Below are 16,613 nucleotides of genomic sequence, written 5' to 3'. Positions count from 1 at the left end.
AAGAGTACGCATACGCCGTGTGCGCCGATCGCAGCGCCTCCCTCTCGGGCCCTCGACCGATTAATTAAATATTAATTGATCGGCGATAAGCACGCGCTGGCGCTTTTGCATTTCGCACTTAGCTAGGCGATTGTGAAATTCGACCGATTGATTGCTCGCACTTAAACAGCATCAAACAAAATAAACAACCAGGAATTTTATAGATTTTTTTTTTGTTTTTCATGTATACACACCCGTATATATAATTATATATAAATGTATAAGCAGCTAGCAACAAGATTTTAGACTGTATTATATAATGCTCTATTGCCTAAGCAGAATCTGCTCCAAGCGCTAACGGTTATAGCACCTGATGTCGTAATTGATTTTCTAGACTTGAATGAAACATTTTCAGTCATTTTCATTTAACGAATATTTTCTTTTAGATTTCAATTTTCTTTCCTCTTTTACTTAGAGCAAGTGCTGTTCGACTGCTGTAAATATATATACATGTGTACATATATAATCTACCTCTAAAATTATAGAAAATGTTTGACTTTCGTTAGACTTTTAAGCTTTCTACATATGTAAAAGCTAAAGAGGAGCGACAAGTTGGCATTTAATTAAGGCTGCAAGTCACATCAGCTCCTAGTTAATCAGCGTCAATCACCGATCAAGGCTGTCAAGCTAGAGCTCGACCAAATGACTCACGTATTTAAGCACTGCAATGCATATCTCAGCCAAAACTGCTCTTAACAGGTTTTTAGTACAAATTCAATAAACTCTATTCAATATTATCCTATCATCATTTCTAATCTTCTTCTTCTGTCAATTCAGTGATCGAATAATTATAGATGATCTATATATAGTACATATATTACAGTAATCTGATTCAGCTAAATGCAAGTCAAGTCAGTTTCATTCATTACCAACAGCAAGAAATTTCGAATAAGACTTTTTTAGCTCAGCTAAATTGTAAAACAAAAAAAAAAACAAAATAATTTCAAGTTCGATTTAAACATAAAATAAATTCTGGAAAATTGTGCTTACCTCTTGACATTAATTAAAAACAAATTTGCATTCATTTTTTTAATTATATTTTTGTCCGATTTAGAAAAAAATAAATAAATTCAGGGAAATTCTGTTGAACTCTTGAGATTAATTAAAAACAAATTCACATAAAATTGTTTCCTATAAATGAATAAATTCTGGCAAATTGTGCTAAATTCTCGACATTAATTAAAAACAAATTCACCTTAAATTTTTTTGTATAATTATATATTTGTCCATTGATTTTTTTGTGATTTTTTTTTTCCTTTTTGGATTTTTTTTTTTTTCAATGTGGGGATTTTGTTTTGTAATGATTTAAGTGTAAACAACTACGTAGGATTAACACTAAATGGTATCATTTCGTATGAATGTATGAGCTATGTATATAGGGCTGCGTATTATATTAGGTTTAATGTATAGTTAACGGTATAGTTAGAGCTGTTTAGTTAGGTTCCTTAAAAGTATTTTTTAAATACATGCTTTCTTTTAACTAGTCTTAGTATAATGCAAAGTACAATACAATCAAATATCATTTACGGCTTAGTTTGCGTCGACTTTGTTTCTATTTTTATATTTATTTATTGACTTGAGTTTTACAAATAAATTATTATCTCTCTCTTTTTTTTGTTTATTTTTATTTTTATATTTTTTTTCGAAATTGTGTTTTTTTTTTTTGTTTTTTGTTTTTCTGTTTTGTTTTTTACAGTTGACATTTAACAAACAGCAAATACTTCAAAACGCAAATTGGCTCTTAAGAATTCGTGATTGGGTTACTCGCTAGATCTCTATGTACAATTAGGAAACATTGCGGCTTCTGCTTTCTTTCTATAGTATATATACAGAGCTCGGTGTGGGAGCTCTTGTCGTCGTTCATTCTCTATGCTTACAGTATTTACAGAGTGCATTTTACAAAAAACATTTGGAAGTATCGTAAATAAAATGCGCTAACATCACAGCAAAATTTTGGGGGTTTTCGAAGCGAGCTCGTCGCACGTCGCACGTCGCACGTCGATGGGCGTGCTGGTGGCTGGTGGCTGGCGGCTGGCGGCTGGCGGCTGGGCGTGGCTCAGTTATTTGGTTGTCAATCCGGCTGGTCGAGCGATGGGGGCTGGTGCGCCAGCTATCTATTAGCGCACACCAACTTGGCCGCCACTTATCCCAGGTGCATCAGGCTCGGATGGAAGTAGCCGGCCATGGCCCATTGGGCGCCTGGAGCGCCGCGTCCCAGGGCCGCCATTTTGATCTTCTCGATTTCCGCTTCCTGCAGCCGCTTGGCCTTGGCGCGTCGATTCTGAAACCAGATCTTCACCTGCGTCTCGGTGAGCCGCAGCGACGACGAGAACTCGGCGCGCTCCGCTATGCTCAGGTACTGCTTCTCCCGGAACTTCTTCTCCAGCGAGAGCAGCTGCTGTGTGGTGAAGGGGGTGCGCGGCTTGCGGTTGGGTTTGTGTTTGCGCAGATTGCATTTGATACGAGGCGGCTCATTGGCATCTAAAAGAGAGAGAGAGAGAGAGAGAGAGAGAGAGAGAAGCGAGAGAGCGTTGATTAGTCGGATGTCAACATAGGTAAATCTAGTTGTAATTGCTTAGCTAGGAGTGAGAAAGGGGGAGAGTGAGTGAGAGAAGGGGAGATGGAGTGAGGCAAGTGTTGACGTCAGTTGGCGGGTCCAATTAAAAGCAAAAAACAGAATCCGCAGGATTTGCATACAATTGAAGCGCTGAATGAGCTGCTGTCAGCAGGCGCTGTCCGTCTGCTGCTGCTGCGGCTGTCCTTGGCCTTGTCATGGCTAAAAGCGGCAGCAACAACAAGCCGACAACGGCAACGTCTACAGCAAACGGTAATTACTCCTTTAAGTGGCCAATAAATTTGCTGTCTAAACTATTTGTCAGACAAAGCAGCAGCAACAGCAGCAGCCGCTGCAGTCGCTGCAGTCGACGGGAAATGCAATGTCCCCAGTTCGATTCTCTCTCTTGGCTGCAAAACAATTTTAATTTGGGCATTTTGTTTTGGCAAACAAAGACCGGCTGGGCAACAGCAGCAGAGTGAAGAGAATAAACAGCGAATGCAAAAAAAGAGGAGAAAAAACGTGCATGCCTTATAAAGCAATCGCATGGAGCTGGAGCTCTGTGCGGGGCTGGCCTACAGGGCATCCAGCAATGCAGCAGCTGCCCCGAGCATCGTGCGCCTGTGGCATCCACTCGGAGTGTTGTTAATGAAAGTAATGAGCCTGCCATTGGGCCTGCCAGCGCCAAGCCACAAAGATGCAAATGGCATTTTAAAGATGCATCCCGGGTCAGCTCTGCCTCTGCATCAACTACTTTATGTGTAGCCATGCCATATGCCCCCATCCCTCAGTCCCCCAGCCCCCCATCCGGCAGGCGCAGGCACGCGTAATTTATGGAGCATTTTGTTGTGCGGGGCAGGCATCAAAATAAAGGAGCAACCAAATGAGATGCAACGCTTTAATTTTATGCATAATTACACGAATTCGAATTGTTGAGTGACAAACCGAAAATTGTTCTCAGCTTCTTTCTCTTCTTCTTCATCATCTACTGATTTTTTTTGGCGCATTGTAATTGATTTTATGCTCCGTTGGCTGGCTGCTTGCCCAAATGAGGCGTTAAACAACAAAACAAAAATTTGTTAACAGATGGAGCAACTCTACAAATGGCAAATGTTGCTGCTGCTGCTGCTGTTGTTGCTGCTGGCAGATTCCCAGCCGACAACATGTCTGCCACATAGCAAGACTTGATGTCTGTGTTCACACACACATTTTGTGTCACGTTATGTTATCAATAAACAAATAAATGTCAAAGCTGCCTGTCCATAAAAAAAAAGCCAAGCAAGCTCGTTTGATCGCAGAGTTTAGCTTCGGTTCACCTCTGGCTCTGTCACAATGAAACTAATAATGCCACAGTGGACATTGGCATCTGCATCTGCATCTGCATCTGCATCTGCCTCTGCATCTGGGCTGGCTGGGGCTGATCAGCTCATTAAGTAATTAGTGTGACATGTCAGAGTTATGTTAATGCGGCAAGCTCGATCGTACAGATTGCGGGCCTTATCGGCCGACTGCGCCCTGCTGACCGCTGGCTGCCTCGAATATATTTATATGCATATTATTTAATTTGTTTGTGTGCTGTGCATTGAATGCAGTCGGGTAGAAGCGTTTTGTATGGCCTAACAAGGTGAAACGAAATGTGAAAAGCCCAGATAATGATATTGATAATCATTACAATAACAATCATGATGATGTTGCTGTTGCTGTTGCTCTGAGGATGCGCCTCAGCAGCAGCGAGAAATTTGTTACAGACTTGAAGACGCGGGCGCATGCATCTATAAATACACACACAAATATATTGTATATATTTCGTGTTTCTTTTCGTTCAATCTTGCATTTCTGATTTTGTATTTTTTGTATATTTTGTATATTTTATTTTTTATTATTATTATTTCTGTTTTGTTTTTATTGTTGTCGCTCTTGTTGTGATGGCCATAAATTAGTGGGCAAATTAGCATATAAACGATGCGGTCAACTTTTACAGCTCTGTCTCTGCCTTTGTCACATGCCTCGCCTCATCATTTGGCTGTATATTATCTGGTTCTGTGGTGCGTTTACTTGGCCATAATTATTTGGACACAGTCTATCGGGCCCCATGGGCAATTAACACCAGGCTGCATCGCATAAATATGTATGTATAAATGCGCACTCGATTTCGATTGAATTCCACGTTTTTCTAAAACCGTTTTGCGCTTTGCATTTATTTCAAAATTAATTGCTCATTTGTCGCTAAATTGCTGGAATGGGGTTTCGGTTTCCATTGCAGGCCAAAAGCACACAAAAAACTATAGCAAGTGGAATGGCTGCGTCTGTCACCACCGCACCACCGCACCACTGCTCCGCTCTGTGCATGGATCAACTTAACCAATCGCTTGGCCCGCCGCCTGTTGCACAAATAACCTGCAACAGATCCAATACAGACTGATGTGAGTGGGGAGAGTGGAGTGGGGAGAGGGGAGAGGGGAGCGAGGAGAGAACGGTACGGGCAGGCAGGCTGGAGACGAAGACGGCCACGCACGTCCAAACCAGAGTGCGAGACTTGTTTGTGCTTTTATAGGCATTGTTGTTGCCATTGTTGTTGCTGCTGCTGCTGCTGCTGGCTGTTGCTGTTGCTGTTGCTGGGGCAATACGTCGCCATTGCCAGAGCCAGAGACAGAGCCAGAGCAAGTACATGCCACAAACGCCAATTGTGACATTTAGCCTATGTTTGTAATGGATTTTCAATTAATTTGAGTTCTCCGGTGTATTGTAGACGACGACATATAAGACTCGATCAGCAAGAGCAACAACTACAACAATAGCAACAACAAGCACAAACAAGCAGCAATTGTGAAATTTACGCGTATCGATCGCATAGGCAATCGCCCATAGAGGCCTCTATGGCAATTCGTAGGCCTATCGGGTCGGAGCGATACGACGACGACGACGAATCGACAACGGTGACAACGGTGGATTGATTTGCGCTGCAAATTGCTGGCAATTAATTCTTCATTAAAGCGTTTTCGCATAGCCAAATAGGCAGCAGCAGCAGCAGCAGCAGCAGCGGCAGTGGCAGCGGCAGCTGCGAGCAGGTGGGGCAGGTGGGACAACTGGGCTTTTGTAGTGAAAAGCATTTTGCAATCGATTGAAGCAAAAGCGAGACGAACGTTTGGCTAATGCAATTACACGCTTACGGTCAAACGAGCACTGCTATGGGGACCCCATGCCAATCCCGGCGTAGCTGTTGCCGCTGCTGCTGATTGTTGATTGGGGCTGCTGATTTCATAATGAAGGATTTTAATTAGCACCAAATAAGTAGGCGAATGAGCGGCGCAAAGTACCAAATGAGTTGCATGTGGGGGAGAATAATGTGATTAAAAAAAATAAAATTAAAATGCTGATAAACGCTTGATATTTCATTTGGGCAACAGATGATGAAACATAAAGCGATATATACACATACAAATATATAAAAATATGTATATGTATATGTGGTATATATACGTATATAGAGCTGAGAAAGATGTATTGCCTCGCAAAGGGAATAAATGAATCTAAATGAAGGAGATCTTGCGCTTCTTAGTGGGTTTTCGGTGCGTTGTTCTAATGTGTAAACCTGATGGCAGCGCATGCGAGGGGCGTGCATGAGAACCGGCCCAATAGAGCCTATTAATTAGCAAAGAGCGTGTTAAAACCGGCTGCCACAGATAAGTTAGCAGCAGCAGCAAGCGGCAGCGGCAGGCGGCAGCAACTGGCCGCGATCAGTGGACAAATCTTGTCGCCTCGCATGCTCCGCAGTTGCCCGGCAATTGGAATGTGTTGTCCCAGTGGCAATGAAGTGCATATTTTAATCACCAATGGCTGCCTCTGTGCAAGATAAGCGGCGATAACGAGGCCGCTGCCCGCAAGGCGGCAGCAGGAGCGGCAGGGAGCGGGAGAGAGAGAGAGAGCAGCTTGCATGTGGGTTGGGCACGCAGTTTGAGGCTGAGACTGAGGCTGGGGCTGGGGCTGCTTGCTGCCCACCTGCTAGAGCTCTCTTTTAATTACTCAGCTGTACACACACACACACCCACACATACACGCGCGTGCACATTCTGAAAAGCGTGCACACACACACATAGACGTACAGTGCCTCAAATTAGTTAAAGTACCAATTGTCTACAAACATTTAGCAAATGTTTGCCGTTGTCTAAATGTACACACACACACACACACACACATACACACAGGGAACGGTAGCAACACCTTGTGGCACCTATGCAAGTCATTGGCAACAACTCAGCGCCCCTTCGCCTCGCCCCTGCCCCTTCCCAGCCACTGCTGTTGCTTCTGTTGTCTGCCTGGTAATTTAATGCAAATAAATTTTATTTACCAAAACATACATCAAAATGTCTGCGCCAGCACACCTCAACACAGCCCCCAGCCCCTGCCCCCTTTGAGCACACTTGTATTGCATGCAGCTATGCTGTGTGTGTGTGTGTGTATTTAGTACAGCTTATGCACGTTAGATGGCGTGCTGAATGCAAATATTATTTTTGCTTTTGGCGTCTTCGCTGCGGCCTCTGGCGAATGGTGTTAAAACGCATGCAAAAAGGTAACCGTCCTCTGCTCCCCCCTCCCTCCATCGAGCTCCCCACTTGCCCAGCAGCCGTCGGCTGTCGCCGTCTGTCAACGTTTAAATTGCTGCCTGGCTGCAAATAAAAATTGCGTGCTTAGGTGGGCGTAGCTGACATGCCACACCTACCAGCTTCGCCAGTTGCTGTGCCACTATCGCGCTCTCTCTCACACACGCACACACACAGCAACTGTGTGTATTCGCTGGCTCGGCTGTTTGTATTTATGCAATGACTCCCAAGTTGTTGCTCGTTTGTTCAGCTTGAAAATTAATTTCTATAATGGCTGCCAAGAATTGCAGCTGCATTAGCCGCCTGCCGGCCACCTGTCCGCCACCCCCTGGGCGAGCTGGCTGCGCCATAAGGTACGTGACGTGCCTGCGCTTTGCAATTAGTTAAATTATGGAGCTTCGTCGCAGGCATTTTAACTGCCTGCGAATGTAAATCAATTGCGAAGGCCCAGCAAAAGCATAAGGCCATGACGAGCGTCGGCCGAGACTGAGGCCACACAACCTCAGACTCAGACTTGGACTCGGACTCGGACTCGGACTCAATATCGAAATCGAGTTTCACCTGTGTTGGCTTTGTACTCCTGTGTGTTCCCTAATCGCAGCCCGTTTAAGATGCCAGCCTGCGGTATTTTCAGTTAATTGAATGGGCCATGAAACAAACATGAAACTAGCGCCGCTGATAACGTAGCCGGAGATGGCTACCGTTCGACCGGGCCGACACACAGATACACATATACCGATGCAGATACACAGATACACAGACGCATAGCCCTAAGGCACTAAGTACCTAACACTTGACATAATGCGGCGACAGATAGCGGCACAGGTCACACGAATCGTCGACAATAAGATATAGGGAGTGGAGAGAGAGAGAGAGAGACAGAGAGAGAGAGAGAGAGAACTAACAAAGGCTACAACCTGCTGCGCTAATGAGACCTGCTGAGGATGGGTCGAAGTCAGGAAAATAAAAACAGCTGCCAAAATGAAACGAAATAAAGTTGTACAAGACTGAAGTGTGTATGTGTGTGTGTGTGTGTGTGTGTGCGTGTGTGCTACAGTTGACAGCAAATGACAAAATAAGCGGCAAATGTTTGAAATAAATTTGTTTTTTGGTTATTATTATTCTTATTGTTGTTGTTGCTGTTGTCGCCTGTCAGTTTAAAGACAATTTGAATCGAGCGTGGATAGCGGATTGACATAAGGCCTAAAAACTCAAGAAGGAAATTAATCAGATATAAAGACTATAAAATTACAATAAAATAATTATTAATTAAGAGAACTGTCCAAGAGTCAGAGAAAATATTTCAAATAATTTGTATAATATAAATTATTAATTCAAAATATTTATAAAATGTTTGAAAAACTTGACAAAAAAAAAATTAAATAAATAAATATTGAATAATCATAAACAAATCAGCTAAATTGTACAAAAGTCTCTACAGCATTAAAAACATTTTATAAAATTATTTTAGTTTATTTTCATAATAAATTTGATGACTGAATTTAAATCAATTTTTAGCGGCTCCAATCAGACTCGAGTTCATTTAAATATTATTATGCATATAAAGTTTTATTTCAAGCATTATGAAATTCATTTTGAAAAGTTGTTTTTTTCATTTTGTTACAGCTCTCAGAGTCTGTGTGTGTGTGTGTGTGTGTGAATTCTTTAAGTGTTACGCCTGTTATATAACTGGCTGGGAAACAGTTGTCGAGCACATGAAATAACTTTAATTTCTTGGTTAATTTATTCTAATGATTTCTAATTTTTACTCCATAGCCTTAAATACTCGTTGTTAGAGGTTTTTTAAGGCAGCTGCATTCATATGGTAATTGTTATTGAAGTAATTTGTGCTGAGCCCCAGAAGCTTACGCCAAAACAAACGAAAAACACAAGAAATGAGCAAAGAAAACCCTATATGAAAACCTGAATGTGGCGCCTCTCCTGGGCGTCTGCCCCCTTGACAGGTTTATAAAACAATGCAGCAGGAGGCAAAAAACTACTGCCTGTTATTGTTATTGCGGAACGGAAATGCAAAGTTCGCGTTGGGTTTTTCTTTTCTTTCTTTTTTTTTTCTGTTTGCCCCCAGCGTGTAAAGTTCACATGTCTGTCAGCCGTCGGAGTTTTTGTGTCCTGGCTGCTGGCGCTGGACTGCAGCAAGGTGTGACCAATGGCGTTGCAAGTGTTGCAAGTGCTGCCAGCGCCTGGCCACTTTTTGTCTGATGCCGGAAAATGCAAGAAAAGTGTGAACTGTGCATGCAGATACAAATCGGCCCAGCCTTTGCCAGACTCGCTTCAATTAGTCGGGACAGACAGTTCAGTTCCCTATCTGACTATATACATAAAAAATATCTGGGCTATATGTGCGACTTGTGCCTGGGGGGCTGACATGCACCGGAAAACACACACACACACGCGCACACACAGTGTAAATATATAATACACAAAAAAGAAAATTAGAATAAAACAAAAACCAAAAGTGACAACGCCAATGCAATGAATAAGCAGACGAGCCAATTGAGTTAAATCAAAACCGACGCGACAACAGCAGCAGCAGCAACAACAACAGCAGCCACAACAACAGCAGCAACAACAACAGTAATATATGATAATAATAATTTTGTGGACGATACGAGTAAATGGTCAGCGCAATCAAAAACATTTCATTGTTTCATTTACAGCGAGAGAATAATTGCCACGCACTTTGACTACCAGACAGCAGACGAGAGGGGAGAGAGGGGGGCGAGTGCAGCGCCCGCAGCATCGATGGCACCCATTGGCAGCCATTGTCGTTGCTGCCAATTAAGGCGCGAGTCGGTTTAATTCAATTAAACTACGTGCGCATAGAGAGAGAGAGTGAGAGAGAGAGACGGATAGAGACAAAATGGAGTCAGCTGACAACTATTAATACCAAATATTAACTGGGAAAATGAATATATCTAAAGCGAGTGTTTAATTGAGCTAAGCAACAGCTCTCGATTATATCCATAGATTAAAGATACAATGCAAAACAAGGTGCAATAAATTAGCACCTGTCAGACGCGTGCTGCACCTAAAAAATATTTTTCTTATCTAAAGAACTGCTTGAAGAATTATCTGCTCTTTCATGAAGAACCTTAAATATAATTTAAAGTTTTCTCATTCGAAAATCTTAAATTTATATTTAAAACAATATTGCTTTTTTCATATCAAAAGAACGAGAACGATGAATTCTCTCCGTTTCCAAAGACAGTCCTAATATAACTGGAATTTTTCTCTTCTGACTATCTCAACTTTATATTTAAATAATTTTTGTCTATAGATTAGAGATATCAATCATATTAATTTTTTCCTATCTAAAGCACTGTTTGAGGAATTCTCCGTGTTTCCTTGAAGAGCCCTAAGTATTCTATAGCCGATCTTAACTTTATATTTAAAAATATATATATTTTTATTTATCTATTTATTTCTCGTTCAATTGACACTTACCTCCACCAAATCCTTGTCCTGGAAACAGACCCGGTGGCCCGAAGGGCGGCATTTGCCGTGCGCCCGGCCATGGCACTCCGCCGCCCATGCCGCCCCAAGCGACGGCTGCGGCGGCCAGGGCGCTGAACGGCGTTGGCCGTATGGGCACATGTCCGCTGGCCGCCAGGGCGGCGGGCGAGAGAATCGTGGAGGGCATGTGGCTGGAGCCAACGCCTGAGCCGGGCGGTCCGCCGTGCGAGCCTTCGAGGGATTTGCTGCTGCTGTCGAGGCCGTCGGGCGTGGAGCGCGGCGAGTCGTCGGCATTCATGTCCTCAATGTCCACAATGGAGTCCTCCTCCTCATCGTGCTCCACATCATGCTCGTGCAGCATGTCCTCGTCGTACTCCAGCTCCGAGTCCGTATGGCTGCTGCCGCCCAGCGGCGAGTGTCTTTCGTTCTTGGCAGGTGTGGAGCTGATGCCGCCCGCGTGTGCCACGGGCGTCGAGCTGGGCGTGGAGCTGGCGGAGGCTGAGGCGGGCGGAGAGCTGGCGCGTGCATCGGCCTGAGCCTGACGCAGCTGCGCCATGGCCAGCTGCTGCTGTTGCTGCTGATGCTGTTGCTGCTGGGCGTGCGCTGCCGCCGCCGCGTGGGCGGCATGCAGCAAGTGGGCGTGGTGCGCAACAGCGGCGGGATGAAATGCATGCGTGGGCGGCACTGCTGGTGGAGCTGCTGGCGGCGGCGTGCCCGCAGCGCTGCTCTGAGAGATGGGCGATGTGGCTGCTGAGCTGGACAGATTCGTTGGTCCATCGCTGGTGTTGGGCGTGCGAGGCCGGGTGTCCGCCAGCAGCGAGGCCACACTGAAGTTGCTCAGCCTGGAGCTGCTCTTGTGCAGATGATGTGGCGCCGGATGCACTGCAGCCAATTGCAGTGCCTGTTGTTGCTGCTGCTGCTGTTGCTGCTGTTGTTGTTGCTGCTGTTGCTGCTGCTGCTGTTGGTGCTGGGCCAGCAGATGCTGCTGATGGGCCAGCAGCAGGGCCGACGGCGATGTTGGACTGGCCAGCGGATGCAGTGCACCAGTGCCGGCGGCGGCAACGGCGACGGCGTTGGTCAGCGTGTTGCTCAGGCTGGTGGTGCTGCTGCTGCCGGAGCTGCTGAGCGTTGTGGTTGGCGGCACCGTCGGGCTGGTCATCGTTTGGCGTAGACCAGTCACTGTCATGCTCCTGTTCCTGTTCGTGTTCCTGGTCGTTGCTGCGCTCGATGCGTTCACGTTTGTCGTGTTGTTGGACAGCTTTAACATAAAGCCAGCGATTCGCAACTGCTACTGGATTCACTGGGCGATCTCTTTCAAATTCGATTGAGTGTCGATTGTAATTGTTGCTGATGTTGTTCTTCTTCTTATTGTTGTTGTTGTTGATTTGATTAAAACATTGCACTGGCGAGATAGGTGCGCGCGAGTTCAAATTGGCACTTGTCGGGTCGCTCAGTAGAAAATATATGTGTCGTTAATTTGTTTTGATTATCTTTTAATTAATTCGCTCGTTCATCACAAACACTCACTAATACACACGCACACACACACGCACAGATGCACACGCACGCACGCGGCTTGCTCATTTGCTGTAGTATGTGGCGTTTAATTCACGGCGGCTCTGAGACTCGAGAGAAACACGTCCTCTTGAGATCACGTCTGTTCTACAACTGAACGTAGACGGCGGCGCAGCGACAGCTCTGCTGTTGCTGCTGCTACTGCTGCTTCAACAAACACACACACACACACACACACACACAGGCACACGCATGCACACAGCCGCATATGGGAAACCTGCTCGTTGCTGCCGTCGTGGTGGTGTTAGTGCTGCTGCTGCTGCTGGTGGTGGTGGCTGATAAACCGGCCTGCCGCAGCCCTGTTGCTCTCTCGCTTGCACGCACTGCCCAACCGAATGCAGCGACACCATTTTTATTGGCCTGACTGTTTCGGTTATGCTCTCTCTCACAGCGCTCTATTCAATTTTTTGTTGTTCTTATTTGCCTTTTGTTGTATTTCTTGCGCCGCCTTCTTTTCTGCCGCTGTTCATTCCAGTGTGGTGAGTTTTGTGTTGGACGCGCAAGCGAGACGGCAGCATTGTTCGTCGCTGCTTGCCTTACGCGCTGTCCCGCTCGCACGCCTAATTATTATTGAATAATTCAATCTTCAAAGCGTTTTTGCTGCGCGTATTAGCATTTTATAACAAGCAGCCGCTGCTGCCGCAACCGTCGCAGCCGTCGCTCGTTCGCTTCGACTTTTTAACTTTTTTTTCTGTTGCTCTCGCTCTCGCTCTCTCTCTCCGTCCCTCCCTCCTCTCCCTCCCACCCCCGTGAAGCGCCATCTCGCTCTGACACGTCACAGCCTCCACATTCATGACTTCATTTGCCTGCCGCTCTGCCGCTTCTTATTAAATTCTGCTGTCAACGTAATTGGCGGCCGCGTCGTCGCGCTGTCTGCTTACGTTTTGGAGCCGTGGCCGCGGCCGTTGCCAGTTTTTCCGTCTTTGGAGCAAAGGGAAAATTTAATTGGTGCTCCAAGCGGGCGCACTTGGCGTATGTGCAATGCTGCCATAGCTCAGCGATTACCAGCAGAGGGCCAACGCATAAATAATAAACAATAAGCCCATCATTATGATGAACAGCGAATTCATTGACGTCGGCATCTTATCACAAAGCTGCAATCTCTACCAGGAAATTATGTTTTTTATGCCGAAAAGAATCCTGCCCCACAGAAAAGAAAACGAAAAGAAATCGAAGAGACGAATCGGCACAAAACGAAGCAAAGTTTATGCCTATGGCGCACACCTCAAAGATAAACCATAAAATTCTTATCGTTACGCATAAATCGACTAGCCAGCATGGCAAATCAATCACACGTAAATCTGAAATATGCAGCATCCCGAAATAAACAACAAATCTTCCGCCCCCGAACACCACCCGCCGTCTACTCAAATAAGCGACAACAAAGGGATGCCCAGGATAAGCCAAACTTTGGGGTTCATTATATATATGTATGTATATACTTTATAAATGGCACAAAAGGCAGTCCTCTTCCTGTCCTGCTCGCTCTTATTGCCATTCGCATCGCCAGCTCTCTTGCTCTCCCTTTTAAGTTTGTGTCCTTCTCAGTCTCTCTCTCTCTCTGTCTCTGTCTCTGTCTCTGTCCCGGTCCTGTCTGTCTCTGGTTATAATTTTACTTTACAAATTAAACTCATTTTAAGGATTATTATGCGAAAATTGTTGGCTCCCAAGTTTTGCCCGGCCATTGTTGCCACGCTCTCTCACTGGGATCCAGTAGGGTTGCTTTCGGCTGCTTAATGACGGGCGAAAGTTGGCAGTTTGTTGGCTCGTAAGTATATTTAATGAAGCCGCTGTTGGCGCATAATAAACTTAATTAGAGCAGCTTAATAAACAAGTTCAGCAGAAAAATCCTTTCATTCGCAATATTCATGCTTAATTGCCGATGGAGCATAAAAGTCTGTTTGTGGGATATTCAGATATTCGTTATACACAGAAAAATATCTATTATATACTTATAAAAATTTTATATGATTAAAAAATAAAATAATGTATGTTTATTTTTTTTAAATATTATAATGTTTTGTTTTATAAATAATTATATTTTATATTATTTAATATACATATATATTACAAAATATATATATTAAAGAATTTCAAATATTTGATTATATGGGTAAAAGAAAAAAAAAAAATAAAAAAAAAATACGAAGCTAAATATATTTCAAAGCACAAAAATTTGTCACAGTTCTCGATATTTGCTATAGCCAGACACGTGCTGCATAAATAATTCTGAAATACCTTACACTATAGTATAATTCCTGGCATTTTGATGTTTCACAAGAATCTTGGAATGAATATTTAAACATTTCAATACTTATCTAAATTTTGAGCTCTATCCAATTGCCGAGCGCATTCCGTGGGCGAAAGATTTCCCAGCACCCTCTGCTGGCTGATTAAGACATTTTTCCTTTGTCCGTTAGGCGCTTCATTAAGAGGCAAGAAGAGCGCTTTCTTTTCAATTAAAACTATTGAAATAACAAGAGGCAAGTGCGAGGCATCATTAATAAGGCGGTTCGTGCAATCGTCTCTCTGTGTAGTTGGCCATTGGCACGAACAATTATAGCCAATTACAAATATTAATTTCTCAGACGAAACGCGTCAAGAGTTTTTATAATCTTCATCATTATTCATAGCGCTCTTTGAAATACGCAAATGAGACCCGCAGCCAAAGCAAGGCGCAAATTAATATTTCAATAAACATCATAATCATATACTACTTATGGGTCGACCGAGCTCTACGCTCTACGCTACACCGGACCGGCCTGCCCCTCGACACCCCCGCGCGCCTTTGCCTCGACGCGACGCCTCCAATCGCATTCAACGCACTCAAAGCTTTTTCTTTGCCGGCCAAAGATGAAAAGAGACCGGCAGCGCAGAACGACTGCCAGTCGGCCAGATACAGCACCAAACACAACAACAACAACAACAACTTGGTCAGTTGATAAATGGCCGTAGCGTTGGCCGCGCGATGCCGCCGCATGTAAATGTTTTGATAGTTTTTCATAATTTTTATAATTTTTTCCTTCAGTTTTGTAGCTTGTTTGGTTGGCTGCTATTTGTGTTTGATTTTGTTAGCCGCGCGCCCACTTAGCCAAAGGCTCAGCGGCTGAGGGGCGGAGAAGCAGCAGGCGGAGATCCAATTGCAATTTGCTGTGCGCGTGTGTGTGCGTGCGTGCGTGTGTGTGTGGGTGTTGCACATTTATGTGGGCAGTTAGCTTTTCAAATAGCCGCAGCCGCCGCAACAGCAGCAGCAGCAGCAGCAGCGTCGACGCGTCGTCAATAAAGATTGTTATTTTAATGGCGCAATTAATTCATAATTAAATTGCGTAATTGCCTGATTAACATTTGCCTTCGCTGGGCATTATACGAAAGTTCTGCAATTTGAAATTCACATCAAATTGAAATTGTTTCAATTTTTATTGTATTTTCTTGTTTAAGACGATTATGAAAAATTTTTAAAATTTTTTAATATTAAATAAAAATATTAAATAAAAATTGTAAATATTTAAACAGTAGTAATATATATATATATATTTATTAAATAATTAGTTAAATAAAAGAGAATAAACAAATTTAACTTCAATGAAAATTTTAAACACTTTAATTTTATAATATATATTTATATTTATTATTTTACATTCAATCAAGTTAAATGCCGAAACGATATAATATTGCATAATATTATGTGAATATACTACATATATTTAAAAAAAAATAAATATAAAAAAAATAAACTTAAATATTTAATCAGGGAATTTTCGTTGAATTTGTTAATTGATTATTATACTAAAACTACATCATCCATCTACTTATTTATATTTTTATGTTTTATATGACAATCAATCAATTTTAGTGTTGATTGGGCGAATACGATTTAAGATAATTGATCTGTGACTTAGAATTGAAATAAAATAATTCGTAATTATTATCAATTTTAATTATTTTCCATTTACTAGAGAACTAACCTGTATGATATGATTACTATATACATTATTATTAACTTATCATCCACTATGTACATATGACAGCCTTAACTAACCACGCTAATTAGTAGCTGGGTAAGGTGAAGTACCTGATGGAGCTGACACTCGACACTGACAGCGATAAATACGCTTCGTTTTTGGCTAACAGAGGCAGCCAAGCGGCACATAATCAAAATTTCATTATCCCTGCGATGCGTTAAATCGCTTAAACATGCTAAAAACGTTAACACCCCCGCATCGCTTGACATCGCCTCCCCCTCCCCCTTCCCCTCTTTCGCATTTGATGTGTTGACAGTTGAGATTTTGCGTGCGGGGGCTGGCAGTCGATGCTGGTGCGAAATTTTAGTCAATAAACGTTATTGAGCCAAGGCGAGGGGTCGATGAGGT

General features: G+C 43.5%; 1 protein-coding gene across 1 annotated transcript; it reads right to left on the bottom strand.

The window, feature by feature from the left end:
* Nucleotides 1-1,235: 1,235 nt before the first annotated feature.
* Nucleotides 1,236-12,353, bottom strand: Dr (muscle segmentation homeobox protein Drop). The gene is made up of 2 exons (XM_018000740.2): nt 10,660-12,353; nt 1,236-2,520 (listed from the first exon to the last, which is right to left on the bottom strand). The coding sequence occupies exons 1-2, from the start codon at nt 11,933-11,935 to the stop codon at nt 2,183-2,185; spliced, it is 1,614 nt and encodes a 537-aa protein (XP_017856229.1). The 5' UTR covers nt 11,936-12,353; the 3' UTR covers nt 1,236-2,182.
* Nucleotides 12,354-16,613: the final 4,260 nt, after the last annotated feature.

This window comes from Drosophila arizonae, chromosome 2, assembly GCF_054131065.1.
Source record: "Drosophila arizonae isolate 15081-1271.41 chromosome 2, UAZ_ARI_1.0, whole genome shotgun sequence".
Taxonomy (NCBI): Eukaryota; Metazoa; Arthropoda; class Insecta; order Diptera; family Drosophilidae; genus Drosophila; species Drosophila arizonae.
The sequence above is the reverse complement of the archived record's forward strand: the minus strand, read 5'-3'. Positions and strand labels throughout refer to the sequence as shown.